The 15,219-nt window shown below is 39.3% G+C and overlaps 1 protein-coding gene across 1 annotated transcript in view; it reads right to left on the bottom strand.

The window, feature by feature from the left end:
* Window positions 1-3,690: 3,690 nt before the first annotated feature.
* Adss2 (adenylosuccinate synthase 2) overlaps window positions 3,691-15,219 on the bottom strand; it is a 30,564-nt gene continuing 19,035 nt past the window's right edge. Inside the window, exons 8-13 of the mRNA XM_036202573.1 lie at window positions 14,575-14,701; window positions 12,894-13,048; window positions 11,429-11,553; window positions 9,939-10,036; window positions 7,358-7,507; window positions 3,691-4,786 (exon numbers count right to left, since the gene is read on the bottom strand). Coding sequence (XP_036058466.1) covers window positions 4,734-4,786; window positions 7,358-7,507; window positions 9,939-10,036; window positions 11,429-11,553; window positions 12,894-13,048; window positions 14,575-14,701 — 708 coding nt within the window. The 3' untranslated portion in view covers window positions 3,691-4,733. The remainder of the gene's footprint in view (window positions 4,787-7,357; window positions 7,508-9,938; window positions 10,037-11,428; window positions 11,554-12,893; window positions 13,049-14,574; window positions 14,702-15,219) is intronic.

Raw genomic sequence — 15,219 nt, 5'->3', positions numbered from 1 at the left:
ACAGCTCATGACAGACAGCTTGAGTTGCATGGTAACTTGGTAGCTTAAGGTCATTCAGTCTCCATTGAGGCCCAATAGCACGCCAAGAACTCCCTGGAAAGGACAGTAGTTATTCAGAAGGGTGTAGCTCCGTGTTCCAAAGGCCTGTTCTGTGATTCCAAGCCTGCCAATATCTCTAAACATCGTCCGTTTGCCACAGAAAATCCACCGGATCATGTTGCCTGATGGTGGGGCAGCGTACAGAACAGCCTGGGTAGAGCATTGTCCCATCATGAACCCAGCTCAGAACCATCAGCTTTTGGTAGTATGCTGGGTCTATGAAACTGAGATTCCTTTATGTCGATCATTCATTTTGGAAAGCTAGCAGCTAGGTCAAATGAGGAATAGGTTGTGTATAAATATAAAGAGGCCCAGTGGGCGTGGTCCCTCTGTTCTGCTTGTGGATGAGGTCAGATGTAACAGCCTTCCTTTAGGAGGGCCATTTTTTTAAGTTTCATTAAAATTTTTATTTGTGCTTTATTACTTACTATTTTCTTGTGTGTACATGTACATGGGGCATGCATGTTACGTGTACATGCATGGAGGGAGGTCAGAGGACAACTTTGAGGAATCAGTTCTCTTTCCACCATCGAGCTCAAGTGATGTATGATTTGCTTCAATGGATCATACCCAAAACCCACATGGGAGACGCATGGGCTCTTGGGGAACCACTACTATTTTATCTTAATGTGGCAGTGACATTTCTAATCACCCAGGTATACTTAAGCTTTGGACTTACTACTTCCTTAGGCATAGGCAGTGCTAATGACTTCCAGGTAGCCTCTCCCACCAACTAATCCTCAGCTCATGGGTCAAAGCACCAATATGGGATTCTTCCAAATGCTAAGTATTATTCTCATTAATCCTTCTAGAACTGAAAGAATGACCTCACAGGTTCAGAGACACAGTGCTCACCCATACCACCACAGATCCCAATCTCTAAGTTCTGCAGTGCCAGTTTCAGATCTGGATTCAGCCAGTTCTGAGCCAGCCCCCACAAAGGTGAATCATCTTTCCTCCAATGCATACAAACATCAGTAAGAGCCCACATGATCCTTGGGGGAAAGCTGGAAGAAATATAACGCACATGCTCTGGCTGATGAGCTGGGTCTTTTGGTGAGACCAAGATCTCCCTTCATATAGACACTACTAAAGATGGAACCCAGGGCCTTGAGCAAGCATTCCATACAAGTGTTCCACCACTTGGGCTATATCTTTTCTTTTAGCTGAAAGTACAACACTTACACAATGAAGTCTGATTGTTTCTCAATGGCTTTTGTCAATCTTGGCCTTTAAATTGTATAATCCTCTTACATATAGATTGCCAACAATTTCCACTTCACAGTTAACAGTTTGCCCTTCTCATGTCCTATGCCTTGCTAAATAATTGTTCTCGAGTTTTTTGTTTGGTTTTTGTTTTTTATTTTCAAGACAGGGTTTCTGTGTAGCCTTGGCTGTCCTGGAACTCACTCTGTAGAACAAGCTGGCCTTGAACTCTGAGATCTTACTGCCGGGATGAAAGGCATTTGTTGCCACTGCCTGGCTTCGGCAGTGATTACCATAGAAAAGTACGAATTCATGTCCTAAATCTAGATTAAATACCAATTTAGCATCAATACCATACAAAAATTCTGCTTCTAACAGCAGCTGTCCCTGTTCTTATTATTGTCAATTACATTTTTATAAAATGCAATAAAGTACCATAATTATTAAAACATTAATGCTAGTTGCCAACAGCTACCTTTGGAGACCTTTGGAGACCTTTGGATACATTCTCATGTTTCGGGCCATCTATACTTTCTTTAGATTCACTCATTTTCTACTAATTAGTTTTGTTTCTGGCATCCTTGGTATTTTTTTTTTTTTAAGATTTATTTATTTATTGTGTGTATACAGTGTTCTGTTTCCATGTATCCCTGCAGGCCAGAAGAGGGCACCAGATCTCATTACAGATGGTTGTGAGCCACCATGTGGTTGCTGGGAATTGAACTCAGGACCTCTGGTACAACAGTCAGTGTTCTTAACCTCTGAGCAATCTCTCCAGCCCCATCCTTGGTATTTTAAGGGTCTATATTAAAATAGCTTTAAGTTCTTTCCCCCTCAAGTTCTTTTAAAAAAGTCTTCACCTTTTCCCATGCTAGTGCTACCTATTTTGATTATAGTTGCTTTGTAACGACTGAAGGCAGAACCTCTTGAGCCATATGTAGCACACACCTTGAAGTAGAGTCCTGAAAGATCAGTTCAAGGTAATCCTGAGCAACATGGGGATTTCATGCCAGCCAGGGCCTTATCTCAAACACATACAACCTCTCACATCATCTTTTCAAAACTGTCTTATGTCTAATAGTCAATTAATATCAAATATACATACTAACCTTCCCTGCTCAAGGATCTTGTACTACAGTTGGATAAGCTTAATTCTGTGGACTCTGTGGTGACTCCCACTTGCAGTCAGTAAGTCTACTAAATTTTAAAAAGATGTATATTCCCACCACATGCATATGAATGTCCATGAAGGCCAAAACAGAATCGGACCCCCAGACTTGGAGTTACAAGCAAAGCAGCTGAGAGCCAGTGTAGAAACTGAACTCTGATCCTGAGAGGGCAGCAAGTGATCTAAACTGCTGAGCCACCCATCTCTCGGTCCCCTAGCTCGCGTTTTCCAATTCAGCAGTTCTACTGCGGCTCAGCTGTAACAGGCATTCCATTCTGACCCACAGGACGTGTATCAACTGGTTATTTGGCTGAGCGTCCCTCAGTCTGCTGCCAACTTCACCAGCCCCTTGCTCATTTGGTTCCATTTCTCCAACTCTGAAGATTTGTTCTAGTTTGGACCCTGTACATTTCCCTCATAATTCATCTACTTAATTTGTTTAAGCATCTAAAAGCCTTCTCTGGCCCTTGTAAGACATTTTGATTAGGCTCCACTCATTTCACTATGCACTGCTTCATTGGCGCATGTAACACCTTTCATCAAGTTTAGCATGCTGCCCTACCAAACGCCTCAGTGAGACCGCACTTGTCCCTGCTGCTACATATTCAGTATCTAGCAGAATATGGCACATACAGCCTTGTTAAATAAAATTGTAATGGTTATCAATGGTTTGAAAGGCAGCTTTATTTAAAGAATATACCACTGTAGCTGGAGGATTTCCATCTCTCTCCTAAATCAACTGATAGCTCACATTCAAAGACAAACTAAATTATCCAGAGTGGTTTAAAATCAGTAAATAACAGCAATCGGAGACATTTTGGGTAACAAAAAATTCCTGACTTGAATGAAAATGAGTTCATTCTTGAGAATATGTTTCAATAATACAATGCTTATAGCCAAGAATATAGATCTTCCAAGACCTTTCAGTTTCCATGGGGAGAAGCAGGATTTATTGGCACTGCTCTTTTCTCAGGTTACAGAGTGGGCTGGGGGGGGAGGGGCCACCAGTGTTTATCATTCATTGAGTTCAATGAAGCTGCTCCTATTTTAGAATTTTTCTTGAACCACGTATTAATAAAAATACTTGAGTGATAAGACATTTAGATCTTCCCGAAGATCCTATTGATCTCTGCCAAACTTGTCCCCATGCACTGCATGGGACACCCTTCCTCCACACTAGAATTACTAGGGACAGAAGAAAAACCACACACACAGCATACTGGAAATATTTGGTTCTTTTTAATCAGCTATTGATGGTTATAATAAAATAATTTCAAGTGATACCTAATTTAAACATTTAATAGTTTTGGGAGGATAATCTACAGCACAATGTAAAGCCTTGCTGTCAAATAATACCTCTTGGTTTTTTCAAGAAAGGAGAGACGAAGGCATGATCAAAATTATGGGTGACAACTGGGGTTCATGTGGGTACTTATGGGTCATTTTGTAGATATACTGGCAGACACAATGTTGACAGCCAACCCACTGTTCTTAGAAATAACAGTATACTTAAAAAAAAAGGAAAGAGATACATGTGAGCTCATATCTCAAAACAAACAAAAGTATCCACCAAATATCACAACATATTTTTTAATAATTATTTTTTAACATTAAATTGTTATTGTAGGGAAACATCTCTTCTTTTTGAACACTGAATTAAATGTTCATTGTATTAAATAATTGTAGAGAGAACTAAGTTCTGTATTCTACACAAATTAAAGGTCCCATGAACACACTCCACCCCTCCCAACCAAAGCTCAATTTTGCAATGGCCTCAGCAGAAAATAAGCAGTTCACAAACAGAATTCAGAGCATTACAAAAGTTGACAGAACCTTTTCATTTTTTTCTAACAGCAAAGATTACAATGACAGAATTGAATGATCAGAATGTAAAAATATTTGTGCAAAACTGCATTAATTGTTCTCACCATCTAGTCAGGATAAAACTCAACCACGATGACAATAATGAAGAAGAACTACACTGGAAGTTTTAGACTTCAAACAACAGGGAAAATACAATTACTAAACACGGAAAGGAACTGTGTGGCACCAGGAGCAGCAGGAGCAACAGATGCGGCAGCCATGCCAGCTGGGAAGCTGGATGGGAGGGCGCCAGTCTATCCATGACAGCCATCCGTCAGAGACTGCAATCCAATGCCAGCTGAAGAAAATGCATTGCAATGTCTTTATTCTTGAATCTGCACAGCATAGAGAAATGTGTAGTATCTTCCCTCAGTGTCTTGTGCATTGCCAGCAGTCCTCAGAAGAGCTGAATCATGGACTCTCTAGATTTACCTACACCAATCCACTTAACTGGAAAACAAAACAGGAGAATGGCATCAAGTCCCTTGTGACATTCAACCTTGGGATGAAGAAGACAGGAGAGTCCTGCTAGGCAAGAGGTAAACGCCTAGCTGTCCTCCAAGATAAAAGTAGAGGTTCAAAAGTAAAGTGTCAGGTTTTGCTCCAATGTCATTGACCAGTACTGAGGGATTGACAAGAATTTTTTAAAGTTAATATTATTTCTTAAAGACAGAAATACAATAAATAGAGTATCTTTGATCTCAAAAACAAAGAACTATGGGTATAAATCAGTTAGATAATTTAGTGCATAAAATTTTTTAAGGTGGATTAAAAAGGTCTCCATTAATGTAGAGTTTGAGAATGAAAAGAAAAACGCTTCTAAGGTATTCTGTCAAGAACCCTTCCATGGGGGGCTGGAGAAATAGATGCCTCAGTGGCTCAAAGTATATGCTGCTCTTGCAGAGCTTCAATTCCTAGCACAACATAACTTAAAACCATTCAAAACTCTAGTTCCTGAGAATCCAGTGCCTCTTCCAGCTCTGTGGGCACTGTATGCATGTGGCACATATGTATCATGCAAGTATACATAAAACCATAAATAAATCTTTAAAAAGCTCTTCCATGTAAAAATTTTAGGATATTATAAAACATGATTTGTTAAAGAAAGCTGTTTAAAATTGAAAAACTACATACTGTGTTACTTTTTGTGTTTTCTGAAAATGACAGAAATGTACAGGTAACACTGTCAGTCACACAAAAGTGATTTGGAGAAGTCATTTGACTTTTTTAAGCCATTAGAAAATTAAGTTGCAAAGATTTCTGCTTTAGGTAATTTTTTCTGTAAGATTTCTTGTCATATATGGTTTTAAAAAATGAACTAGTTTCATTTGTAGTCTTTGTTTTATAATTTGCAAGTGAACCAGGTAAAAATACATAGTGTGGTCAATTTTGCATATTTTCCTTTCTGGACCACAAAGGAATTACTATTGCCATTCAAAGGTAATTTAAACTTATAAAGTAACTTGTTTCAATTATGTTATCAATAAAGGTGAATTCCTTTTGAAGTATTTTTAAAATAAAAACTTGCACTCTAAGTCACATCCTCCAGTTTTTCCTCAGGATTGCTTCCTGTCAGCAGCCTGTCCTAAGTTTCATCTAGAAAGGATGCTCTCTAGAAAGGATGTGGCAGATTAACCTGCCTATTATTCTGTTTTAATTATACAGTAGTTACCATTCTTTTCACCCTCAATGACTATGACAGTAAAATCTTGGTCCAAATTAGTAGAAACAAAGAATTTTTTTTTATAAAGGTTCTAATAGAAAAGATAAGCAAATACCAAAATACCAAAAGTTTTACATTAAGACATATAGAAATATCTTGACAATTTTGAGCTACATAGCCTTAGGAGTGAGTGGCCTAATACACAATTCCAAGGCACTGGCAGGAGAACCCTTGATGGTATTTTATAGGGTTCATTAAGATTCATCTATTTCTATTTTAAAAACTTGACTGAAAGCCATTTGCAAATATGCTCTAAGTTTGCCATCAAGCTGGGAGGGACCCTAGCAATCTGGAAACAAGAACATGCCTGAAATGAATCATGAATAAAAATGGAATACAAAAGAGATAGTGTAAGTACATATGTTATGTGTGGAAAATACCTCCCACCTACTTTTCCTTGTCTCTAGTTCCCATCTACAAACAACGTAAACAAAAGGATGAAAGAAAAAAGCAATCGTGTAACAGAAAGGCCACATTAACTTCATTATGCCCAACCGTGGCCATTTTGTTTTAAGTGTTATATCCATTTCTCTCTCTCTCTCTTTTTTTTTTTTTTTTTTTTTTGCCAGAGATGAGGACCGAACCCAGGGCCTTGCGCTTGCTAGGCAAGCACTCTACCACTGAGCTAAATCCTCAACCCCCCATTTCTCATTCTTTTGTGTTCTTCGTTGTATTTTGACAGTTTTACTATATATCCCTGATTAACCTCAACTGAAAAAAAAAACCACCTATATAGGAGATTGGGCTCGAACAAACCTATAGGGCATTTTCTTAATTAGTGATTGATGGGGAAGACCCAGTTTATTTCAAATGGTGCCAGACCTGGGCAGGTAAACAGCTGAGCAAGCCAGTAATCAACAATCATTGATGGATGGTCTCTGTATCAGCAGCTCCTGCCTCCCAGATTCCTGTCCTGTTTGAGTTCCTGCCTTGAATGTCTTCAATGACAAACAGTGATATGAAAGAGTAGGCCAAATAAACTCTCAGCTCTCAAGTTGCTTTGGTCATGGTGTTCCACTACAGCAACAATGAGACACAGCAACAGACATGATGTCATATTATACTCTATCATTTCCTACTGCCTATCCAAGATTTCAACTCTTAAGAGCAGCTTGGGCCAAATGATAAAAACAACCACAAACATTTGCTGATGAGAAAAAAGAATTACTAATCAAGAGGAAGAAGGACAAGACTAAAATGTCCCAGGAGGAACACCAAAGCTAACCAAACAACAACAACAACAACAAAACCCCACAAACTAACAGAAAACCAAAGACAGCTGCTCATAAAACGTTTACCTGGTATTTGAAGCTCATCTTCAATAAACCGAACGTAATTTTGTGCGTTGACAGGTAGCTCCTTAAATGTCCTTGCATTAGATATGTCTGTGTTCCATCCCGGGAAAGACTTATACTGAACTTCCACTTTATTTAAGACTTCTTGGTTTGCTGAAAGTTAAGAAGTATAGATGTGTTTATGGAATACACTGCCTATTGCCAAATGACTGTTTTGTGTTTTAGACATGGCTTCTCTTCAGTCCAAGCTGGCCTTGTACTCTTGGCAATCCTCCTCCCTTCAGCCTATCCAAGTTCTGGAATTAGAAGCATGGACCACTATGCCCAGTTCGAATGACTGACAAAAGAAGGTTCAAGGACACTTATCAAAATCCTGGAAACCAGAAGTCTCAGAATTTAGAGCTTTCAGACCATTAGAAAGGTGAACACCAGCATGCAACCCTCTACAGTGGTATTTTATAAACCAACATGTCTTCAGCAACATGACTTTGCACTGAGTAGAGAAAGACCACACGGTTATAACATCAGTTACAGTGGCTGGTAAATGAGCTCTGCCCAACTTCCAGCGTTTGTTTCTGCAGCATTTTGAATTCTTTACTATAACTGTGTGTGTGCACAACAGCAATGTCACAGAAAATTGGTACATCTCCAATTCTCTGAGACATCTACTAGGGGATGGAAATTTTCTTTCTTAGTCCACCTAATGACTTTCTCTATATCCCCTGCTGGAACCAGCATGTGCCCTACAAATGATGACCAATTTCTCAGACTGAAGACATGGTGGACAGTGTGGTTCACTATTCAGGTTTCCCTCTTCAGAGCAGAGAGTCCCAAGAATGATTGAGACCACGTACCAGCAAGGGAGGTTTGTGGAAATATACATATTCCATAAAAATATTAACAGAGCATAATAAAACCAAACGATAAAATGTGGTGATATTTTGTTTGTGATCTAACAAATAAAGCTTGCCTGAAGACCAGAGTGTGGAGCTAAGCCACTAGTTAGCCATTGAGGCCAGGCAGTGATGGCACAAACCTTTAATCTCAGCACTAGGGAGGCAGATGCAGATGGGTCTCTGTGAGTTTAAGACCACCCTGGGCTACACAAGATTGATCCAGTCTAAAAGACAGTGCCAGGCAATGGTAGCACTGATTCTATGTACCTCTGATTCTAGTACTTGGGATCTCATGCCTTTAATCCCAGCACTAGGGAGGTGGAGTCAAGAAGTGATATGGCTGGGCAGAGAGAGGAACAAGGCAGGAGGAGACAGGAGCTCAGTCTCTCTAAGGCCGAGGAGTTGTCGAAGTAGGAGGTGGTAGCTATGGCTTGCTCTTTTGTCTCTCTGATCTTTCAGGCAAGCTTTATTTGTTAGATCACAAACAACATATTACCACAATACAAGTTCAAGTTAACCATCCATCAATTTAATGGTCTCATAGTACTCCGAGGAAGTACAGAATCAGAGTCTCTACAGTCTACTCTCTGTAATCTCTAACACTCGAAGGGAGCCATGAGGCACCGGAACAGCAATGTACTACTCTATCATCACAAGCAAAGCTTCTGAGAACATTCTACAACACTTCTTGGATGAAAATCTCCACCTTGGAGTATTTCTGAAGGAATCTGGCCCAAGTCAGCTTAAAAATACAAAACCAAAAAGCATCAATTTGACAAGTTTATCTGTTTATGAGTTTTTATATTTTAATAAAAGGAATTTGTATGTGATCTTGCCATACAATCTAATCTGTATTAGATTGTACTATTCTTCTTCGGTATTTAAGCATTATTAAAACTCTTAAAACAGCTTTGAGAGGTAGCATTAACAACCAGGACATAACATATGTGAATAATCAGTTTCTAAGAAACCATATCCGAAAATAACAGATACCTGTTTTCCTGTAACAGAAATTGGAAAAAAAATGACAGAAACTTATTCTCCATGAATGTCTATAGAACTTCCCACCCTGCCAAGTTTCATCAAGGTTGTCAACTTCCCTTCAATTGCCATTTCCTTGGTGTTGAAGGAAAAACTAATCTGAAAAATCAGCAATTTCCATTTCTAAATCTAGAAGTATTTAATGAATTCCCAAGTAAGGAAACCCTATGACTTAAGACAGCCTTCAAATAACTACACTGCTTCAAGTAGGTATCGCCTTCACCTGTAAACTTCAGGCACAGAGAGAGGTTAGAAAAACTTGTGGGGCTTGAAGGAAGGAGTAAGCTCATGTACTGAGCAAGAACACACCACATGATTCATGGGCCTTTTCTTTTACCCTTTTATCCCAAGGAAGAGAGAACTCCTCCACGGAAATCCTTCACTTTTAAAATTTCCTGTCAATTATTATGATTTTAAAAAGATGAAACCCTGAAGCAGCATGGCCAAACATCTTTGTGACCGAAGCCTGAAATTAATACCAGTTTTGAACAAAATGTAAGTGATATATCTGCTATTAGTAAAAGTCAAGCCAGTGAAAGATATATATAATCTTATAAGTAGCAATTACATATCATAATGTATAGTTAAATGATAATATTAACAATCTTATAAACTTTAAACACAGGCTAAAAATAAATAAATAGTACCTGGGAAATGAGGTATGATTTCCCCATCTAATTTGTAAGCAACACCAACTTTGATTTCTGTAAACATATCCAAAATATCCAACTTGGTAAGGGCCAACCTAAATTTGAAAGAAAAGACACTGTTGAAACAGCAAACTTATGACCTCCAATCTGAGTGACGCAGAAGAAAGGGAAAATTCATGCAAAGGTCAAAGCTCCAAAGCAGTTCTGAAACTGGTTAGGACTGTTCTTGAAAGCGTGCCACACATAAAAACACAGAGAAAAAGACACTACATTGACATATAGTCTTCATACTACAGAGTTACTTTATAGTAATTACAACAGATTTTCACTGGTAGCTTTACACTTGCTCAGCTTTCTTATGAGGGATGATTCGTGGGAGGCTGCCTGGAGTTAAGAATGCAGTTTGTGGCTGAGGGATACAGCAGAACATGCTGTTCCACATAATCACAAGATATTAAGTACATTTCCACACATGCTACCATTCCCAACTCTTCACTCTGATTAACATCACCTCCACCCTCCTGGTCAGACACAGACAGAGTGAGGAAACATCAAGGACCTCTTCGTGATACATCAAAGTTTCCCGAAAACTGACTGGAAAACAGGATTTTAAGGGAAAATCTGTGGAAATTAGATAAAACACTAGGTTTGGGATTCTGGTCCATAAATCTCAAGGGTTTTTTGTTTGTTTAAAAACAAAACAAGCAAACAAACAAAACCACTTCCTTCTTTTACTTTTTAGAAGTTCAGCCTATTGATGCAAATATAAACATGTTTATTTATAAAATGCTAGTAACTTTACTGAGTATTTTCAGTGAGCAGGACAGTATGCCTACATCTCATCTCATCTTCCAAATGATAGGAGTAACATCATTACCTTGGATATTTTTTAAATAAGTTTTTATTTTTAATGTATATGGTGTTCTATCTGCATGTACACCTGCATGACAGAAGAGGTGTGGCTGCTGGGAATTGAACCCAGATCCTCTGGAAGAGCAGCCAATGCTCTTAACCGCTGAGCAAACTCTCCAGTCCTATCACCTCGCTTTTAAAAGTGATAAGACAGAGACTCAGAAAGGTGAGCACACCCAGTCACATGTAAGTCCAGGAGGTCAGACACTAGGTGTGCTCACTGCATCCCCACCAGGACTGCCTCCTTTCTGTGTGCACACCTGGTTCCTGCTGGCCATCTATGCAGGTACCCATTCTCCTCCTCCCTACCTACTCATTTCAGCACCCTCCTCTGGACAGACATGAGTCAAACTACCATGATTCCTCTAGAGCCTTGGGCATCCCTTCCTACATACTTCCTCTTCTAATCAAGCTCATTCCACTCCTAAAACCATGATTTTATTCTGGAGGCAAAGGAATGAGGCTTTTCTGCTTGAGACTCTCAAGTTTACTTTCCACAAAATCAAAATCCACAAGATCTGTGGTCATCAACTGGCTACTATTTCCTGAAATAAATGTTTCTGAAGAATACTCACGCAGTAAACCCATTGATCATATGAGCATATTTGAGTAACACAAGGTCCAACCAGCCACATCTTCTTTTCCTCCCAGTAGTTACTCCAAACTCTCTACCCCTTGTTTGTAATAATTCTCCAACTTCCTGGATAACAGAATTCATGAGTTAGAATATCAGAGCTATATATCCAGGGGACTATACTAGAGATTATAAAATAAACAAGATCTCTTTTGATAAAGATCTTTCATGAAATAAGCTGGAGACAGGAATTACATGGAAATGACATTACTTAGAATATATTCAGTTTTGATTTCATTTTTACACTTTTAAGCTAATTTTTTATAATGTTATACACAGGTCAAGTGTATATTGACAGGTTTAAAAAAAAAAAAACTAGATCCTATCAATAAGAAGTTGTGGTCGGGGATTTAGCTCAGTGGTAGAGCACTTGCCTAGCAAGCACAAGGCCCTGGGTTCAATCCTCAGCTCAAAAAACAAAACAAAAACAAAGTTGTTATGGTCTGAGATATGTCCCACAAAAAGACTCCGGAGTTGAAGGCTTGGTCCTAAACAGCTGGCAATATGGAGAGATGACTGGATCACAAGGGCACTAATGTTATCAGTAGATTAATCCATTGGTGAGTGTTGTGGGATATTTGACCACATGGTGTAAAAATGTAAAAATGTGTCTGTTTTACCTCATCTGCCTAAGGCACCTGATTGATTTCATAAAGAGCTGAACGGCCAATAGCTAGGCAGGAGAGGTTAAGTGAGACTTCTGGGGACAGAGAGAGGAACTCAGGGGGGTGAATCTAGGTGGGGGAAAGCCAGTACAGAATGAAGTAGACAGTAACAGAACAGAGATGAACAGAAACAGATTAATTATAACAATTATAATAGCTAGTGAGATAAGCCTGAGCTAAGGGTAGGCTCTCATAAGTCTCCATGTCATCATTCAGGGGTAGGTGGTACAAAGAAAGTCTGACGGAAAAAGCTTGCTACTGATGACTTCACAGCTAGACTATTAGGAGGCAGTATCTTGTTAGAGAGCAGAGGTTCCTGGGGCGTCTGAAGGTAAGCATAGTCCTTGCACACAGCTCTCGCTGCTTCCCAACTGCCATGAGGTGAGGTAACCATGCCCTTCTGCCATAATGTATGTCTTACTACGGCTCAGAAACCAGAGTAACCATGGTCTGAAACCATGAACAACAAAAAATACATCCTTCCTCCTTTTAAATCTCTCATATAATTTTCACAACAAAGGAAAAGTTCATAAACAAATAAGTCATTAATGTTTATTATATAGCAGACAAACCTAGCCAATCATTTCAAGAACTAAAGTTATATAGTTTTCCTGAAACACATCAAATGACCCTTGTAAATGAAGAGCGAGGCAGGAGTCTCAAAGGTTGGGGGGGTTTGGGGAACACGATTTTTCTTTCCATACTTTATTTAAACACTGAATTACTAAGAAATGGGCTTACATTGTCTTGCTCTGTGGGGAAGGCACCAATACCAACTCTAGTGGTATAAGCTTTTACAACTCCATATACTTCTCCAACATTTTGAGGGGGCATACCCAAACCTGTACAAACACCTCCAACAGTACAGTTTGAAGAGGTCACAAAAGGGTAAGTTCCTAGAAAATAGAAAAATAAAAAATAAAACACTAAGATGAACACATGTACACATACACTGTAGAACAGAATTACATTAAGACCAGGCATATGAATTTATTCCAGGTATCTGACAGACTTGACCACTACCTCTCAAAGGCTCAATGTCTTAGGCTTGATTCTCTTCTTTCTCTTTAATGAGTTAAAAATACAGATGATCAGAGCTTTAATTGCAGCATTTTAGCTGTAGAGAACCCCAGAGCATGTGCAGTTGCTAACTTGGCTCTATATAGTATATAATCACTGTTGTGGAAAAATTTTATGCAGAAACCTTCATATATATATATATATATCCCCCTCACAAGACAGGGTTTCTCTGTGTAGCTTTGCGCCTTTGAACTCACTTGGCAGCCCAGGCTGGCCTCGAACTCATAGAGATCCACATGGCTCTGCCTCCCGAGTGCTGGGATTAAAGGCGTGTGCCACCACCGCCTGGCTCTACCCTACATATTTTGATTTGACTCCCATTAATTTCAAATGACTCCCTAGTGGGCATATTTAGGGTGCAGCGGGACCCTGGGGCAATAGTAATTTTGTGGTGTTCAACATTTCCCAGCCTTTGAACTCTATTCAAAGCAACCCTCAAATTACAGGAACAATTATGGGGGTACATTTTCTCCCCTTTATACTTAACTACTCACTCTGCTAATTACACACTTCCTGGGTTGAGAAGGCATATTATAGGATAAAGGGGTAAATACTTTTATAGAAAAATACATTTTCTTTAGTTAGTATCCAAAGCTAATGAAATGTCAAGAGGTTCAAGGGACAGCTCAGCAGTTAAGGGCAGCACTGGCTGCTCTTCCAGGACTCGGGTTCAATTCCCAGCACCCACATGGTGGCTCACAGCCATTTGTAACTCTATTCTCGGGATCCAATGACTCCTGGCCTCCAAGGGCACTATGGTTACAGACATACATGCAGGCAAAACACTCAAACACACAAAGTCAAAATAAATTTTAAAAAAAGAACTGCTAACAGTGTAAGAGAGTATACTGAGGTGTGACCACCAAGACTAATGAGAGTCATCTGAATAAGTTTCGCTTAGCCACAAGGATAGAGGAATGCTGAACTAGCAGCAAGTCTCATGAACAGTGTGAATTAACATACACGTTTGCCTAGATCTTAAAATAGGTTTAATCCTAATTTCTATTTGTGTAAAGACTTAAAGGAGAAGATTCTCCCCAAACTGATCTTATCATTTACAATTCCAGAGAAACTGGAGTTGAATAAATCACAAACCAACTAATGAAATTCACAATCTGCAGAACTCCAAACCCACAGAATCCAAATGATTCCATTTTTCTGATGAAGTATAAAACTCGTACTGTGCTTGCCACAATATTCCTTTTAAAACCTTGCCATAAGATGACATTCCTGAATACAAACGCTAAATACACTATTTATAACCTCTTTAATGCTAACATTAATATTTATATCTAAGTACTTTGGGCTCAGTCAAACTCCCTATGAATCATATCTCACTTACCAAAATCAATATCTAACAATGCTGCGTTTGCACCTTCTACCAAGATTTTCTTGGGTGGTCCATGGAGGGCCTCATATAGGAAATAAACTCCATCTCTCACCATCGGTTTAATCCTTTCCATATAACCCTACACAAAGACAAAAACCAGTTTCCATGTGCACTAATACATTGCAACACCAGTCAAAGTGAACTACCTGGCCTTCGACAGTGGAAACTGACACATCAGAGCAGAAGGCACCGGTGATGGGGCTCATCCCAGTGCAACATATGGATGGATTAGCTCTGGTCTCTCCGAAGAGTGATTAGCAGTACAAGGGCTGGGGGTGTGGCGCGGTGGCAAAGTACTTACCTAGCATGTGTGAGGTCCTGAACAAAATATACAAGCACTATGATATTTAAAAGTTCTATACCAACTTCAGTGGGAACAGAGCAAAGTACTCACATCATAAGCTAGCTTTCAGGAAGAATAAAAAGGACTCTCTATTTAATTAGGTGGCACTTTGATATTTTTAAGGTATCTGAAAAGCTGCATTTATAATTCATATACCCCACAATTTTCAAATTCAAATCAGATTGACACCAAAACATGGAAAGGCACAAACTACACTGCCCAGCATGCAAATGTCAGTGACATCGTGCCGCCTC

The sequence above is a fragment of the Onychomys torridus genome, chromosome 11 (assembly GCF_903995425.1).
Source record: "Onychomys torridus chromosome 11, mOncTor1.1, whole genome shotgun sequence".
Taxonomy (NCBI): Eukaryota; Metazoa; Chordata; class Mammalia; order Rodentia; family Cricetidae; genus Onychomys; species Onychomys torridus.
This window is presented reverse-complemented; position numbering and strand designations above follow the sequence as displayed.